Source organism: Salvelinus alpinus, chromosome 21, assembly GCF_045679555.1.
Source record: "Salvelinus alpinus chromosome 21, SLU_Salpinus.1, whole genome shotgun sequence".
NCBI classification, from domain to species: domain Eukaryota; kingdom Metazoa; phylum Chordata; class Actinopteri; order Salmoniformes; family Salmonidae; genus Salvelinus; species Salvelinus alpinus.
This window is the reverse complement of record NC_092106.1, coordinates 45,218,625-45,233,357: the sequence shown is the minus strand read 5'-3', so window position 1 is coordinate 45,233,357 and position 14,733 is coordinate 45,218,625. Positions and strand designations below refer to the sequence as shown.

At 49.1% G+C, this 14,733-nt stretch overlaps 1 protein-coding gene across 1 annotated transcript in view; it reads right to left on the bottom strand.

The window, feature by feature from the left end:
- The window catches only part of LOC139548353 (1-phosphatidylinositol 4,5-bisphosphate phosphodiesterase eta-1-like), a 147,053-nt gene that overhangs the window by 46,037 nt on the left and 86,283 nt on the right, over window positions 1–14,733 (bottom strand). Inside the window, exons 10-11 of the mRNA XM_071357989.1 lie at window positions 11,280–11,451; window positions 1,196–1,306 (exon numbers count right to left, since the gene is read on the bottom strand). Coding sequence (XP_071214090.1) covers window positions 1,196–1,306; window positions 11,280–11,451 — 283 coding nt within the window. The remainder of the gene's footprint in view (window positions 1–1,195; window positions 1,307–11,279; window positions 11,452–14,733) is intronic.

The following is a 14,733-nucleotide window of genomic DNA, read 5'->3' as shown; positions in this document are numbered from 1 at the left end:
CTCATTAAACATGAATTAGTCCCAAACACAACTCGGCTAATCGTCTGTCATACCTTCGCAGCTCTAACATTAAAGTCCTATTAGCGCAGTGAATTCTGGTAGTGATGGAGGGAGATTACTGTACATATCGCCAAATTATTTTAGACTATATTATATTGATACTTTGACTGTATGTATTGATTTGCACAAAAAAAATACATAAAATAAATACATATACTGTACCAGTCAAAAGTTTAGACCCACCTGCTCATTCAAGGGTTATTCTTTATTTTTACTATTTTCTACATTGCAGAATAATAGTGAAGACATCAAAACTATGAAATAACACATCATGTAGTAACCAAAAAAGTGTTGAGCCAAGAGTGTGCAAAGTTGTCATCAAGGCAAAGGGTGGCTACTTTGAAGAATCTAAAATCTACACTTTTTTTTGGTTACTACATGATTCATGTGTTTTTTCATAGTTTTGATGTCTTCACTATTATTCTGCAATGTAGAAAATAGTAAAAAATAAGCAAAAACCCTTGAATGAGTAGTCTAAACGTTGGACTGGTGCTGTACGTGGTCATGTATATATTTTTGCTAGGTAGCGTTAGCAGCAGTCGGCTGTATCTGTACCAAAACTACAGTATTTTACATCCCTATAGCTTGTTCTCCATCTTCTTTTTAAAAAGTGTTTTCAGTACTTTTATTTCCATGATTAATCCAAACTATTTTGTCTCTCTGCAGCAGAGTAGCAGATATGTTTGGAACAACAAATTGTAATACATAGAAAATTGTGAGAATCGTAATACATATCGTATATGATAATATCATACCATTAGGACCCTGGCAATTACCAGCCCTAATTTTAGCTCAATACTGTCATTAGGAGTCCATTACATGGCCTGTCTCTGACCCAGTGACAACACACTGATTAGTGGACAGGCCTTCACACTTCACCAGCCACCAGAATTACTGAACTGTGAAAAGGATTATAGCTGCATTTTTATTTATTTTAGGCAAGTCAGTAAAGAACAAATTCTTATTTTCAATGACGGCCTAGGAACAGTAGGTTAACTGCCTTGTTCAGGGGCAGAACGACAGATTTTCACCTTGTCAGCTCGGGGATTCAATCTTGCAACCTTTCACTTACTAGTCCAACGCTCTAACCACTAGAATCCCTGCCGCCCTGTGGCTTTGACTTGTTGTAACTTACATTGCTGTTCTTCAGTTTAAAGTTGTCGTCAATCTCATCAGCACTGTCGTCATCATCTGACACCTCCCCCTCCTCAACATCCACAGACAGGTAGGTAGGGAGACGCTTCCCCTGGAGAGAGAGAGAGAGAGAGAGAGAGAGAGAGAGAGAGAGAGAGAGACAGAGAGACAGAGAGAGAGAGAGAGAGACAGAGAGAGACAGAGAGAGAGAGAGAGAGAGAGAGAGAGAGAGAGAGAGAGAGAGAGAGAGAGAGAGAGAGAGAGAGAGAGAGAGAGAGACGAGAGAGAGAGAGAGACAGAGAGAGAGCGAGAGAGGGGGTGAGAGAGAGAGACAGAGGGGGCGAGAGAGAGAGAGAAATAGGGGGCGAGAGAGAGACAGAGAGAGAGAGAGAGAGAGAGAGAGAGAGAGAGGGGGAGAGAGAGAGGGGGCGAGAGAGAGAGAGAGACAGAGACAGAGACAGAGACAGAGAGAGAGAGAGAGAGAGAGAGAGAGAGAGAGAGAGAGAGAGAGGGGGTGAGAGAGAGAGAGAGAGAGAGAGAGGGGGCGAGAGAGAGGGGGCGAGAGAGAGAGAGAGAGAGAGACAGAGACAGAGACAGAGACAGAGACAGAGAGAGAGAGAGAGCGGGTGAGAGAGAGAGAGAGAGAGAGAGAGAGAGAGAGAGAGAGAGAGAGAGAGAGAGAGAGAGAGAGACAGAGACAGAGAGAGAGAAAGAGGGGGCGAGAGAGAAATAGAGGGAGACTGACTTTTTGTCTTTCTTTAATTAAACATTCTCATTTCATTAAAACCTCACCCCCCCCTTAAAATAAAAACCAAATATATCCTGTACTGCATACATGTACCATACTTACCTTGCCCTACCCCACGATACAAAACACATCACAATAACCAAAACCTCACCACCTCTACAACTGTGTATCCAACCCATCTCCCCAGCTGTACATACAGCCCCCCCAACACACCATATCTCCTGAAACATCTTCCCCAGCTGTACAGACGCCCCCCCAACACACCATATCTCCTGAAACATCTTCCCCAGCTGTACAGACAGCCCCCCCCCAACACACCATATCTCCTGAAACATCTTCCCCAGCTGTACAGACAGCCCCCCCGACACACCATGTCTCCTGAAACATCTTCCCCAGCTGTACATACAGCCCCCCCAACACACCATATCTCCTGAAACATCTTCCCCAGCTGTACAGACGCCCCCCCAACACACCATATCTCCTGAAACATCTTCACACTGTTTATCATTCTATACAACTCAAATTCCACTCAGGCACAGAGACCATCCCATTAAATAATAGAAAAGGGTATGTTATCCCCCACCTTTGACCCTGTTCCTCCTTGTTAGACAAATAGCCAACTTTGCCCTGAATCACAGTTTCTCTCATAACACAGAAAGGACACCCCTGTCCGACTCCATGGTCAACCCGTGCCATCCAGCTGTTAGTGGCCAGGGCTCCATGTAGAACTCTCCACTGGAGGTCCCCTGACCTCTTTAGTACTGGGGGTTTGTAGAGCCCCCTCCATCTAAAACCCACCATACTCTCCGCCCCACATACCCCCTGCCACTGATGTGCCTTCACTCCTGTTAGGCTCCTAATATTCCTCACTTTAATGCAGAGGTTGTAGAGGGCTTTACCTCCCACCCCCTCAAACCCCCCCAGGCTCGGAGTGTTCAAATCTAACAAGTCCTCCAGACCCCCTTGCCAGTCTCCAGTCTCTGCCGTCACCTGCAGTGGCGGTAACATTGGTGGCCCCTCCCCCTTTGGCCTCTCAAACATCCCCCTTACCGGCTCAGACAGTGCCTCCTGGACCTCCTCCAGGAATCTCTCCAGCAGCCTAAGAGATGTTATTCCTGTTTGTTGTGCCAGGACTTCGGGGTTTTCCACCTCTCCTCTCGCAGCAGTAGCAGGTCACCTAGCCTTTGTAAACCCGCTGCCATCAGTTGCCTCTGCAGGGTGGCCGACTGAACCGATCTCAAAGGGACGGCTGGGTTGTGGAAGATCGGGTCCTCCCACACCCACAGCCCAGGCTCCACACCCCCTTCCCGTGGGGGCCTTAGCAGCTGCCAGGCTCTCAGCACCGCAGAGTAAAAATCTGAGAGACCTGCTGTACTCAGCCTCTCCAGCTTCATGAGGAACAGCTGCCGGTCCAACCCTAATCCACCAGCTCTCCTCAGCAGTGTGCATGCTGGTTCCCTCCAGCAGACATCAGTATGGTACAGCCGTCTCTGCACCGCCTTTAGCCGGAAAGCAGCCACCCTGCTCTCCAGTTCCACCAGACCCTGTTCTCCTTTGTGGACGGTCATGTACAACACTGCCGCCCTCAGCCAGTGATGAACCCGACCAGATAAATTCCACCAGCTTGCATTGCAGATCTGCGAGCAGACCGGCGGAAGGGGGGGGGGGGGGTTGAGGACAGCCAGTTTATGCCACAGGGAAGATGCCACCAGGTTGTTGATTATCAGCACCCTCCCTCTATATGACACTTGGGACAGGAGCCACCTCCACCTGGCCAGTCTTGACACCACTGCCTGTGACAGTCCCTCCCAGTTCTTCCTGACCCACCTCTCCGAGCCCAGGTACACCCCCAACATCCCCCCATAACAGAGCTTCGAACTAGCCCCAGTTTACCTTAGCTGACGAAGCTCCCTCGTACACCTTCAGACTAGTCTCTAGTGCCTGCATATCCTGCCTATCCCTGACCATCAGAGAAACGTCATCTGCATACGCCGACACTGCTATGACTGTCAACAAACCCATGCCAGTCCAGCACACTCCCTGCAGTCTACTGCGTAGCAGGCCCAAAAAGGCTCAATGGCTAGTGTATATAACTGTGTATGCCTTCTCTTGATCTAAAGAAACCAGTCAAAAGTTCACATTAGAATCTCACGACAAGTCCAACATGTCCCTGATTAAGAACAAGGTGTCCGTGACTGAGCATCCCAGTACAGAATATGGCTGGTCCTTGTGTACTATAGAGTCCAGATCGGACTTCAGTCTGTTAGAGAAGACCTTGGCAAATATGTTGTAGTCCGCACAGAGCAATGCCACAGGCCTCCAGTTCTTAAGTTCCCTTTTTTGGGCAGGAGAGTCAGAGCCGCCCGACGGCAGCTCATTGGCAACTCTCCTACCCCGACGCATTCACGCAACACACAAAAGAAGTCCAGTCCAATTAGTCCCCAGAATTTTTCATAAAACTCCACTGGGAGTCCATTGACCCCCAATGCACGGCCGGGAGACATCTGGGTTACGGCCTCTGCCAGTTCATGGGACAACAGGGGAATGTCCATTTCATCCCTCTGTGCCAGAGAGAGCTTAGGGAGTTCTGCAAACAAGACCTGAGCACACATATGACCATACATTTCTGCCCTATACAACTCAGTATAAAACTCCACAGTTCGCTCCTGCATCTCCCCCACCACAGAGGTCACCCGTCCATCAGACAGCCGTAGACAATGCATACCCTTGGCTTCACCGCTCTGTCTTTCCAAACCAAAGGAGGAGGAGCTGGGAGCATCCATCTCCTTGAGCATGGAGAACCTAGCTCTTACAAGTGCTCCCTTTGCTTTAACCTGGAAAAAACTGCCCAGGTCCCTCTGTAATTCAGCTAAATTAGCCTGGAGGCCTACATCGCCTTGCCCCACCATCTCTACCTCCACCTCACTGATACTACACTTAAGTTCCCTCAATACTCTCCTAGCCTCTGAGGATGAGAGAGTTGTATACTGTTGACAGAAAAGCCTCATTTGGACTTTCCCCACATCCCACCATTGACTAAGAGACTCATATTCCTCTCTTTGCTGCCTCCATCTTTCCCAAAACATCTGTAAACCTGAGCATCTTGTAAGAGCTTTACATTAAACTTCCAAAAGGATGCATGGCCAGGCCCTGGTGAAATAGACAGCCGAGCCATGGTTATGTGGTGATCCGAAAAACCCACTGGGAGAATGGTAGCACCCAACAGCCTATTGCTCTGATTCCTGGACATGTAAAAACGATCAAGTTGGGCTGCACTCACCCTAGCCCCAAAAACCTTCACCCATGTATACTGTCTTGTGTCAGGATATTTAGTTCTCCAAATATCTAGTAGGCCGAAATGAGAAATTATGTCCCTTAACACTCCCACTGACCCTGAATGAGGCTCTCCCCCATTTCTGTCTTTCGGAAAATCCATTGAACAGTTCCAGTCCCCGCCGACCACCAGCGTCTCCTCAGGCGCTACCTGTGAGAGTTCCTGTCTATGACACCCAAACATAACCCCCCTCTCTCTCCCTGTGTTAGGTGTATACACATCTATAAAGACAAAACTCATGTGTTAATTTCTGCTTTTACAACAAGAAGCCTAACCTTACACAACTCCTTTGAGGATAACATTTTTACAGACAGACCTGGTACAAAAAGGACTGCCACCACTGCACAAAAATGTGTCCCATGGCTCAACACACTTACCCCTTTCCACCAGAGCCCCCAATCGACATCATTCAACACATCACTATGCGTCTCCTGCAGAAACAACACCTGTACTTTTTTGTTGTTTTACATAATCACCCATCACGCTCCTCTTTCCCGCATCTCTGGCGCCATTTATATTGAGTGATCCTACCCAAAGAGTCTCCAGAAGAAGTGGAAGAAAAGCCAGCAAAGAAAGAGACCAATAGCAAACAGCCCCAGTGCCAGAAAAAAACTATACATCTAAACAGTGTCTGAAGGTCGACTTTTACGCACTGTTGTGACCCACTTCCTCAACCTAAACCGTTTCCTGGGTGAGAGGACACCATGCCCCTCATTTCTCATAGCATGTTGTACTGATCTTACAAACTTTCTCGGATCCGAAACAAAAAGCCTCAAGATGTCTTTTTTCCCCTTGTTCTCATTCAGGAACCTTGTCAGTTCCTTCACCGTGTACTTTGACCCCTCTGCTTGACTGGCTGTCAGCTACGGACCCATTGAGGAAAAGTCTGAAAAAAGGCCTCCTCATCATCCTCTTCCTCAGACTCACTTTCCTTCTCCTCATCTCCATCTCCCATCAGACCCCCTGCCCTTCCTCTCTGGTCAGGGCATCCCCCCCAGCACCAGGCAAAGGTTCCTTGGTGCTTTTGACCACACCAGCCTCTCCCCTTCCTACTTCTTTCTTCTCCCCCTTTTTCCTTTTCCACTTGACACCCTCCTCCCCCCTAGTCTTACACTTCCCCACTATACTCTCTTCATCCACTAGCATAACCTGACTAGGCCCAGCCTCTTCTACACCACCATCCATAACCTGACTAGGCCCAGCCTCATCTACACCACCATCCATAACCTGACTAGACCCAGCCTTATCTACACCACCATCAGCCTTATCTACACCACCATCACTGGCATGACTAGGTTGCACATTGACCTCAATTTCCCCCACTGGCGCTTGTACCCTCACCTTGTCTACAGCCTTTATGTGGGCACGCAAAGCTCTTATGCCCCAAATCCCCACACTCAAAACACCATAGACTATCTGTGCTGGCAAACCCTGCATAGAGCCCCTCCCCATGCCTCACTTTAAAATGCACATTTAGCTGTTGCTCATTGTTATTCAGAAACATGACCACTTTCCTCCGGAACGAAACAACGTGCTTACCGGCATCTGCCTGAAAACCTGCTGACAGAACACGAAACCCACTAGCAAACCAAAACTCAGCTCTTTCCTGATTTCATCATCCATAATAAACGGAGGCAAATTTGCAACTTCCACCCTTGTCGAAGGGGTTGAAAGAGGCAAAATTGGCACCAACACACCCCTTAAAAATATTCCACTAGCAATGAGCCTACCAACCATATTTGATCTTTTCATGAACACAGCCACAGCTTTGTTCATTCTAGAAGCAGAATGTATAAATTCAGCTCCTACCTGTTCACCGACCGTGAGCAGAACCTCCTCCACCTTAACTCCATTCTCAGGAACACACCTGAATCCATGCCGTATCGACAGCGTCTCCTCCGTGCTAGGCTGAGAAGCCATCGCGCACACCACACCTTCCAAACCCCAGGAAACTAAAACTCTGTCCTTTCCACCCAAACTCTGAAAAAACCTGAGGATACCGCTAAAACAAATAGTGCATTAACCCTCCAGCATATAAAAAAAAATGTGAAAGAAAAAACCAAGGACAGAATCAAGAAAATACGTTAGGACAGAGCCCTCCACACCAAACACTCAAACTCAACAAAAAAAACCTCACAGCATGCACTGCAAAAGACTGAGAGAGAGAAAGAAAAGAGGAGAGAGAGAGGGAGAGAGAGAGGGAGAGAGAGAGAGAAGTGGAGAGAGAGAGGGAGAGAGGGAGAAAGAGAGGGAGAGAAAGAGAGAGTGAGAGAAGGGGAGGGAGAGAGGGAGAGAGGGAGAGATAGTGAGAGAAGGGGAGAGAGAAAGGGAGAGAGGGAGAGGGACAGAGAGAGAGAGAGAGAGAGAGAGAGAGAGAGAGAGAGAGAGAGAGAGAGAGAGAGAGAGAGAGAGAGAGAGAGAGAGATAACAATAAGTTCCTTTGTGTCCAGCAGAGACATCCCTCTCAGTGTCAATAATGTCCTCCTTCACACCACTACCACACTCACCCTTTCTCGCTCTCTCTCAGCCCTCTTCTCTCTCTCACCCTCTCTCTCCCTGTCTCATCCCTCTTCTCCCTCTCACACCCCAGTGGGCAGTAAAGGGAGAACAACAGCACTGTTGGGAGGAAAGGAGGGATGGATGGAGGGAGGGAGTGAGTCAGACAAGGTGAACCCTCCTGTGTAGAGAGCCCTGGGTGGCTGTGGACAAGGTTTTCTTCATGTTTAATCACAGTGTACCAGGAGTGTGAAGGTGAACGGAAAGGCACTGGAGCAACGAACCACCCTTGCTGTCTCTGCCTGGCCGGTTCCCCTCTCTCCACTGGGATTCTCTGCCTCAATCCCTATTACAGGGGCTGAGTCACTGGCTTACTCGTGCTCTCCCATGCCGTCCCTAGTGCGTCACTTGAGTGGGTTGAGTCACTGACGTGATCTTCCTGTCCAGGTTGGCGCCCCCCTTTGGGTTTGTGCCATGGCGGAGATCTTTGTGGGCTATACTCGGCCTTGTCTCTGGATGGTAAGTTGGTGGTTGAAGATATCCCTCTAGTGGTGTGGAGGCTGTGCTTTGGCAATGTGGGTGGGGTTATATCCTGCCTGTTTGGCCCTGTCCGGGGGTATCGTCGGACGGGGCCACAGTGTCTCCCGACCCCTCCTGTCTCAGCCTCCTGTTTTTATGCTGCAATCAGTCTGTTATATCTGGAGTACTTCTCCTGTCTTATCCGGTGTCCTGTGTGAATTTAAGTATGCTCCCTCTAACTCTCTCTCTCTCTTTCTCTCTTTCTTTCTCTCTCTCGGAGTACCTGAGCCCTAGAACCATGCCTCAGGACTACCTGGCCTGATGACTCCTTGCTGTCCCCAGTCCACCTGGTCGTGCTGCTGCTCCAGTTTCAACTGTTCTGCCTGCGGCTATGGAACCCTAACCTGTTCACCGGACGTGCTACCTGTCCCACACCTGCTGTTTTCAACTCTCTAGAGACAGCAGGAGCGGTAGAGATACTCTGAATGATCGGCTATGAAAAGCCAACTGACATTTACTCCTGAGGTGCTGACCTGTTGCACCCTCTACAACCCCTGTGATTATTATTATTTGACCCTGCTGGTCATCTATGAACATTTTAACATTTTGGCCATGTTCTGTTATAATCTCCACCCGACACAGCCAGAAGAGGACTGGCCACCCCTCATAGCCTGGTTCCTCTCTAGGTTTCTTCCTAGGTTCTGGCCTTTCTAGGGAGTTTTTCTTAGCCACCGTGCTTCTAATCCTGCATTGCTTACTGTTTGGGGTTTTAGGCTGGGTTTCTGTACAGCACTTTGAGATATCAGCTGATGTAAGAAGGGCTTTATAAATACGTTTGATTGATTGATTGATACTAGAGGAGTCCTGTGTGTGTGTGTGTGTGTGTGTGTGTGTGTGTGTGTGTGTGTGTGTGTGTGTGTGTGTGTGTGTGTGTGTGTGTGTGTGTGTGTGTGTGTGTGTGTGTGTGTGTGTGTGTGTGTGTGTGTGTGTGTGTGTGTGTGCATGTGGTTCTATAGGATCCAATTTAGGAAGCGCAACAGAGACAAGGTAACAGGTGCTTCCCGAGAGGGGAGTGTGTACGTGTCAGTATCAATGTCCTCATTTGGAGGTCCTGCTGAGAACCAATCAGTCTGATGCTACTTTACCCCAATACCCTTACTAAAGAAGACATCTCTGGAACCACACACAGACATGTGGGCAATACACTAATATAGTGGAATTTTGGTCAAAGGATCATGCAGAAAAATCCAATACATTACAGTATTTTGATCATATTTCCCAATTCAGCCTCTCTCTCGCTCCTCTCTCTCGCTCCTCTCTCTGTCATTAGTTGATTTTCCACAGTGTGTGTGTGTGTGTGTGTGTGTGTGTGTGTGTGTGTGTGTGTGTGTGTGTGTGTGTGTGTGTGTGTGTGTGTGGGTAGTGAACATGTTTCCCACTGTGCCGGGATAGATGGATAACAGATGCATGGTGAGTCTCTCCAAGCTCTGGTTTGGTTACTCTGACCCAGGCAGTGTGTGTGTGTGTGTGTGTGTGTGTGTGTGTGTGTGTGTGTGTGTGTGTTTCTCCCACCATGACTAATACAGTGGCGGCCTACTTTCCCTCCTATCCCTTTCTTCTTCTCGTTTATTTCATGTTATTTTTTTCTTCATTCACTCTCCTTCAAACGCAGTCTCTCCCCACTCCACCTCCCTCTCTCCCCTTACCTCTCTCCCCACTCCCCTCTCCCTCTCTCCCCACTCCCTCTCCCTCTCTCCCCACTCCCCCTCCCTCCCCCTCCCTCTCTCCTTACTCCCTCTCCCTCTCTCCCCACTCCCTCTCCCTCTCTCCCCACTCCCCCTCCCTCTCTCCCCACTCCCTCTCCCTCTCTCCCCACTCCCTCTCCATCTCTCCCCACTCCCTCTCTCCCCACTCCCTCTCCCCACTCCCCCTCCCTCTCTCCCCACTCCCCCTCCCTCTCTCCCCACTCCCTCTCTTCCCACTCCCCCTCCCTCTCTCACCACTCCCCCTCCCTCTCTCACCACTCCCTTTCTCCCCACTCCCCCTCCCTCTCTCCCCCTCCCTCTCTCCCAATCCCTCTCTCCCCACTCCCTCTCTCCCCACTCCCCCTCCCTCTCGCACCACTCCCTCCATCTCTCCCCCTCTCCCCACTCCCTCTCTCCCCACTCCCTCTCTCCCCTCTCCCTCTCTCCCCACTCTCTCTCTCCCCACTCCCCCTCTCCCCACTCCTTCTCCCTCTCTCCCCCTCTCCCCACTCCCTCTCTCCCCACTCCCCCTCCCTCTCTCCCCACTCTCTCTCTCTCCACTCCCCCTCCCTCTCTCCCCACTCCCTCTCTCCCCAATCCTTCTCCCTCCCCACTCCCCCTCCCTCTCTCCCCACTCCCTCTCTCCCCACTCCCTCTCTCCCCACTCCCTCTCTCCCCACTCTCCCTCTCTCCCCACTCCCCCTCCCTCTCTCCTCACTCCCTCTCCCTCTCTCCTCACTCCCTCTCCCTCTCTCCTCACTCCCTCTCTCCCCACTCCCCCTCCCTCTCTCCCCCCTCCCTCTCCACTCCCCCTCCCTCTCTCCCCCCTCCCTCTCCACTCCCCCCTCCCTCTCTCCCCCTCCCTCTCTCCCCACTCCCCCTCCCTCTCTCCTCACTCCCTCTCCCTCTCTCCTCACTCCCTCTCCCTCTCTCCTCACTCCCTCTCTCCCCACTCCCCCTCCCTCTCTCCCCCCTCCCTCTCCACTCCCCCTCCCTCTCTCCCCACTCCCTCTCTCCCCCCTTCCTCTCCACTCCCCCCTCCCTCTCTCCCCCTCCCTCTCTCCCCACTCCCTCTCCTCAGATTTAGGAAGCAGTTGCGGTTATTCGGACATGGCCCACATAAAACAAAATATGGCTAAATCTCTGTCGGACAATTACTGTAGCCGAAGGTCTCTCTCTCTCTCTTCCTCCCTCTCTTCCTCCCTCTCTCCCTGCCTCTCTCTCTCCCTCTCTCTCTCTCTACCTTGATGAGTATCTTCCCCTGTAGACAGTTGGGGCTGGGTAGCTGTATAGAGTCTCTGCGGAGAGCCTCTCCCAGGTCCAGCTTGTTTCCCAGGATCTCTCTGAGGTGCTGGGCTATCTTCTTCTGTTGTTGGATGCTACAATGGTTCTCTATGGACAGGATCACTGGGTACCTGGGGGAAGGGAGAGACATGGAGTTACTATGACTAGAATGGATATCTCCATGAGTAGCAGAGTTCTCTGATACTGGATGTGGACGGGTCTTGCAGCCATGCATATTGCTCTTCACAATACAATACTGTAAAAGTCCAGCCTCATCTACACCAACCCTGTATTACAGCTGTATATACAACAAATTGACTCAGACTGATCTGTTGAAAAAAAATATATATATATATTTATCCACCCTAAACATTAAACATAAATCCTTTCAAACTACACTCTCCCCCCAATCTCAGACAGAATAGCCTTGACAGAAGCCCAAGAAACACAACAGAAATTAAACCGAATATTTTCAGTGTGTTTGTTCATTTAGAGGTGAAATGACTTGTGTTCAGACAGCAGCTCACCTCAAATTTTATTTTTTATTTTTTTATTTCACCTTTATTTAACCAGGTAGGCTAGTTGAGAACAAGTTCTCATTTACAACTGCGACCTGGCCAAGATAAAGCAAAGCAGTGTGAACAGACAACAACACAGAGTTAATGTCTGTCAGACATTCCTCTAAATGTCAAACCTGTCAGACTGACAGCTCTCCCTGAGGGCTGTGAGCCCTTCACTCACCTCTCCTCCACTGTCTCCTTACTCACACACGCACGCACGCACACACACACACACACACACACACACGCACGCACGCACGCACGCACGCACACGCATGCGCGCGCGCGCACACTCACACACACACACACACACGCGCACACACACTCACACACACACTCACACACACACGCTCAAATACACACGCTCAAATACACACACACACACACACACACACACACACACACACGCTCAAATACACACAGACACACAGAGACAGACATGCACACACAGGACTATCTCCTCTCTCTCTCCCAGGTGTATTGGTAAATGAGGTGTGTACTTTGTGTGTGATGTGTAACCGCGCAGACGCTCATTTCTCCCATCACAGGCCTCGTTCATCATAACAGGTGGCATTGAAGATAAAATATGGTGGAAAATAAAATAAATAAAACTGAGAGAAAGAGTGAGGAATTTGGCACTGTATCATTTCATGAAAGTGTCAGAATAACTCTGTTTCGTCCACTATCCATTCTCTCCCATGAGGAGAAAATACTAATGAAACAGCTAATAGCACAACAACGAGACATCCTCCTCTCCTCTTCAGTTATGTTGATGGAGCATCCTGTCACTCTAAATCCTCTCCTCTCATGACCAACTCACCTGGATCCTGTCACTCTAAATCCTCTCCTCTCATGACCAACTCACCTGGATCCTGTCACTCTAAATCCTCTCCTCTCATGACCAACTCACCTGGATCCTGTCACTCTAATTCCTCTCCTCTCATGACCAACTCACCTGGATCCTGTCACTCTAAATCCTCTCCTCTCATGACCAACTCACCTGGATCCTGTCACTCTAAATCCTCTCCTCTCATGACCAACTCACCTGGATCCTGTCACTCTAATTCCTCTCCTTTCATGACCAACTCACCTGGATCCTGTCACTCTAAATCCTGTCCTCTCATGACCAACTCACCTGGATCCTGTCACTCTAAATCCTCTCCTCTCATGACCAACTCACCTGGATCCTGTCACTCTAATTCCTCTCCTCTCATGACCAACTCACCTGGATCCTGTCACTCTAAATCCTCTCCTCTCATGACCAATTCACCTGGATCCTGTCACTCTAAATCCTCTCCTCTCATGACCAACTCACCTGGATCCTGTCACTCTAAATCCTCTCCTCTCATGACCAACTCACCTGGATCCTGTCACTCTAAATCCTCTCCTCTCATGACCAACTCACCTGGATCCTGTCACTCTAAATCCTCTCCTCTCATGACCAACTCACCTGGATCCTGTCACTCTAAATCCTCTCCTCTCATGACCAACTCACCTGGATCCTGTCACTCTAAATCCTCTCCTCTCATGACCAACTCACCTGGATCCTGTCACTCTAAATCCTCTCCTCTCATGACCAACTCACCTGGATCCTGTCACTCTAAATCCTCTCCTCTCATGACCAACTCACCTGGTTGCCTCTCTCACACCCTTAGAAAAAAGGGTTCCAAAAGTGACAGGAACCCTTTTTGGTTCCAGGTAGACCCTATTGGGTTCCACGTAGAACCCTCTGTGGAACGGGTTGTGCGGGTTCCACAACCGAACGGGTTCCACAACCGAATAGGGTTCTACCTTGAACCAAATAGGGTTCCTCAAAGAGTTATCTTTTGGGGACAGCCGAATAACCCTTTTAGGTTCTAGATAGCATCTTCTTCTCTAAGAGCTCCCGCACATTGGCTAACCGGGCTTTCTGCATTGTGTCCCACCACCTACCACCCACCAACCCCTCTTTAACGCTACTGCTACTATCTGTTCATCATATATGCATAGTCACTTTAGTCATATCATAGTCATATCTACATGTACATACTACCTCAATCAGCCTGACTAACCGGTGTCTGTATGTAGCCTCGCTACTTTTATAGCCTCGCTTCTGTATATAGCCTGTCTTTTTACTGTTGTTTTATTTCTTTACCTACCTATTGTTCACCTAATACCTTTGTTGCACTATTGGTTAGAGCCTGTAAGTAAGCATTTCACTGTAAGGTCTACACCTGTTGTATTCAGCACACGTGACAAATAAACTTTGATTTGATTTGAGTGTACTGGAGCTACTGAAAGGTCCTCAGTGACTCTTAGTGTCATTTACTTTCATGAGCTAAACGGTTGGATGAGTGTGTCTCTGCATGTACATATATACTGTATGTGTGTGTGATAGAGAAACAATGTTTGCAAACTCTGGCAGCCCTTGTGACTTGAGCATTATCTGTGGAGACAGTGCGAAGTGGAGTATGCATGGATTGTCACATTGTTTCAGTCACCAACAGAGATGAACAATAAGCACTCAGAGACAGAGAGATAGACACACAGAGAGACAGAGAGATAGACACACAGAGAGACAGAGAGAAAGAGACAGACAAACAGAGACAATGCCCTGACCTTAGAGAGCCTTTTTATGTCTCTATTTGATTTGGTCAGGGTGTGATTTGGGTGGGCATTCTATGTTCTTTATTTCTAGGTTTTGTGTTTCTATGTTTTGGCCGGGTATGGTTCTCAATCAGGGACAGCTGTCTATCGTTGTCTCTGATTGGGAATAATACTTAGGCAGCCTGTTTTGCCACCTTAGGTTGTGGGATGTTTTTATTAGCTCTGTGTGGCCTTCAAGACGTGACGTTCGTTGTTCTTTTGTTGTTT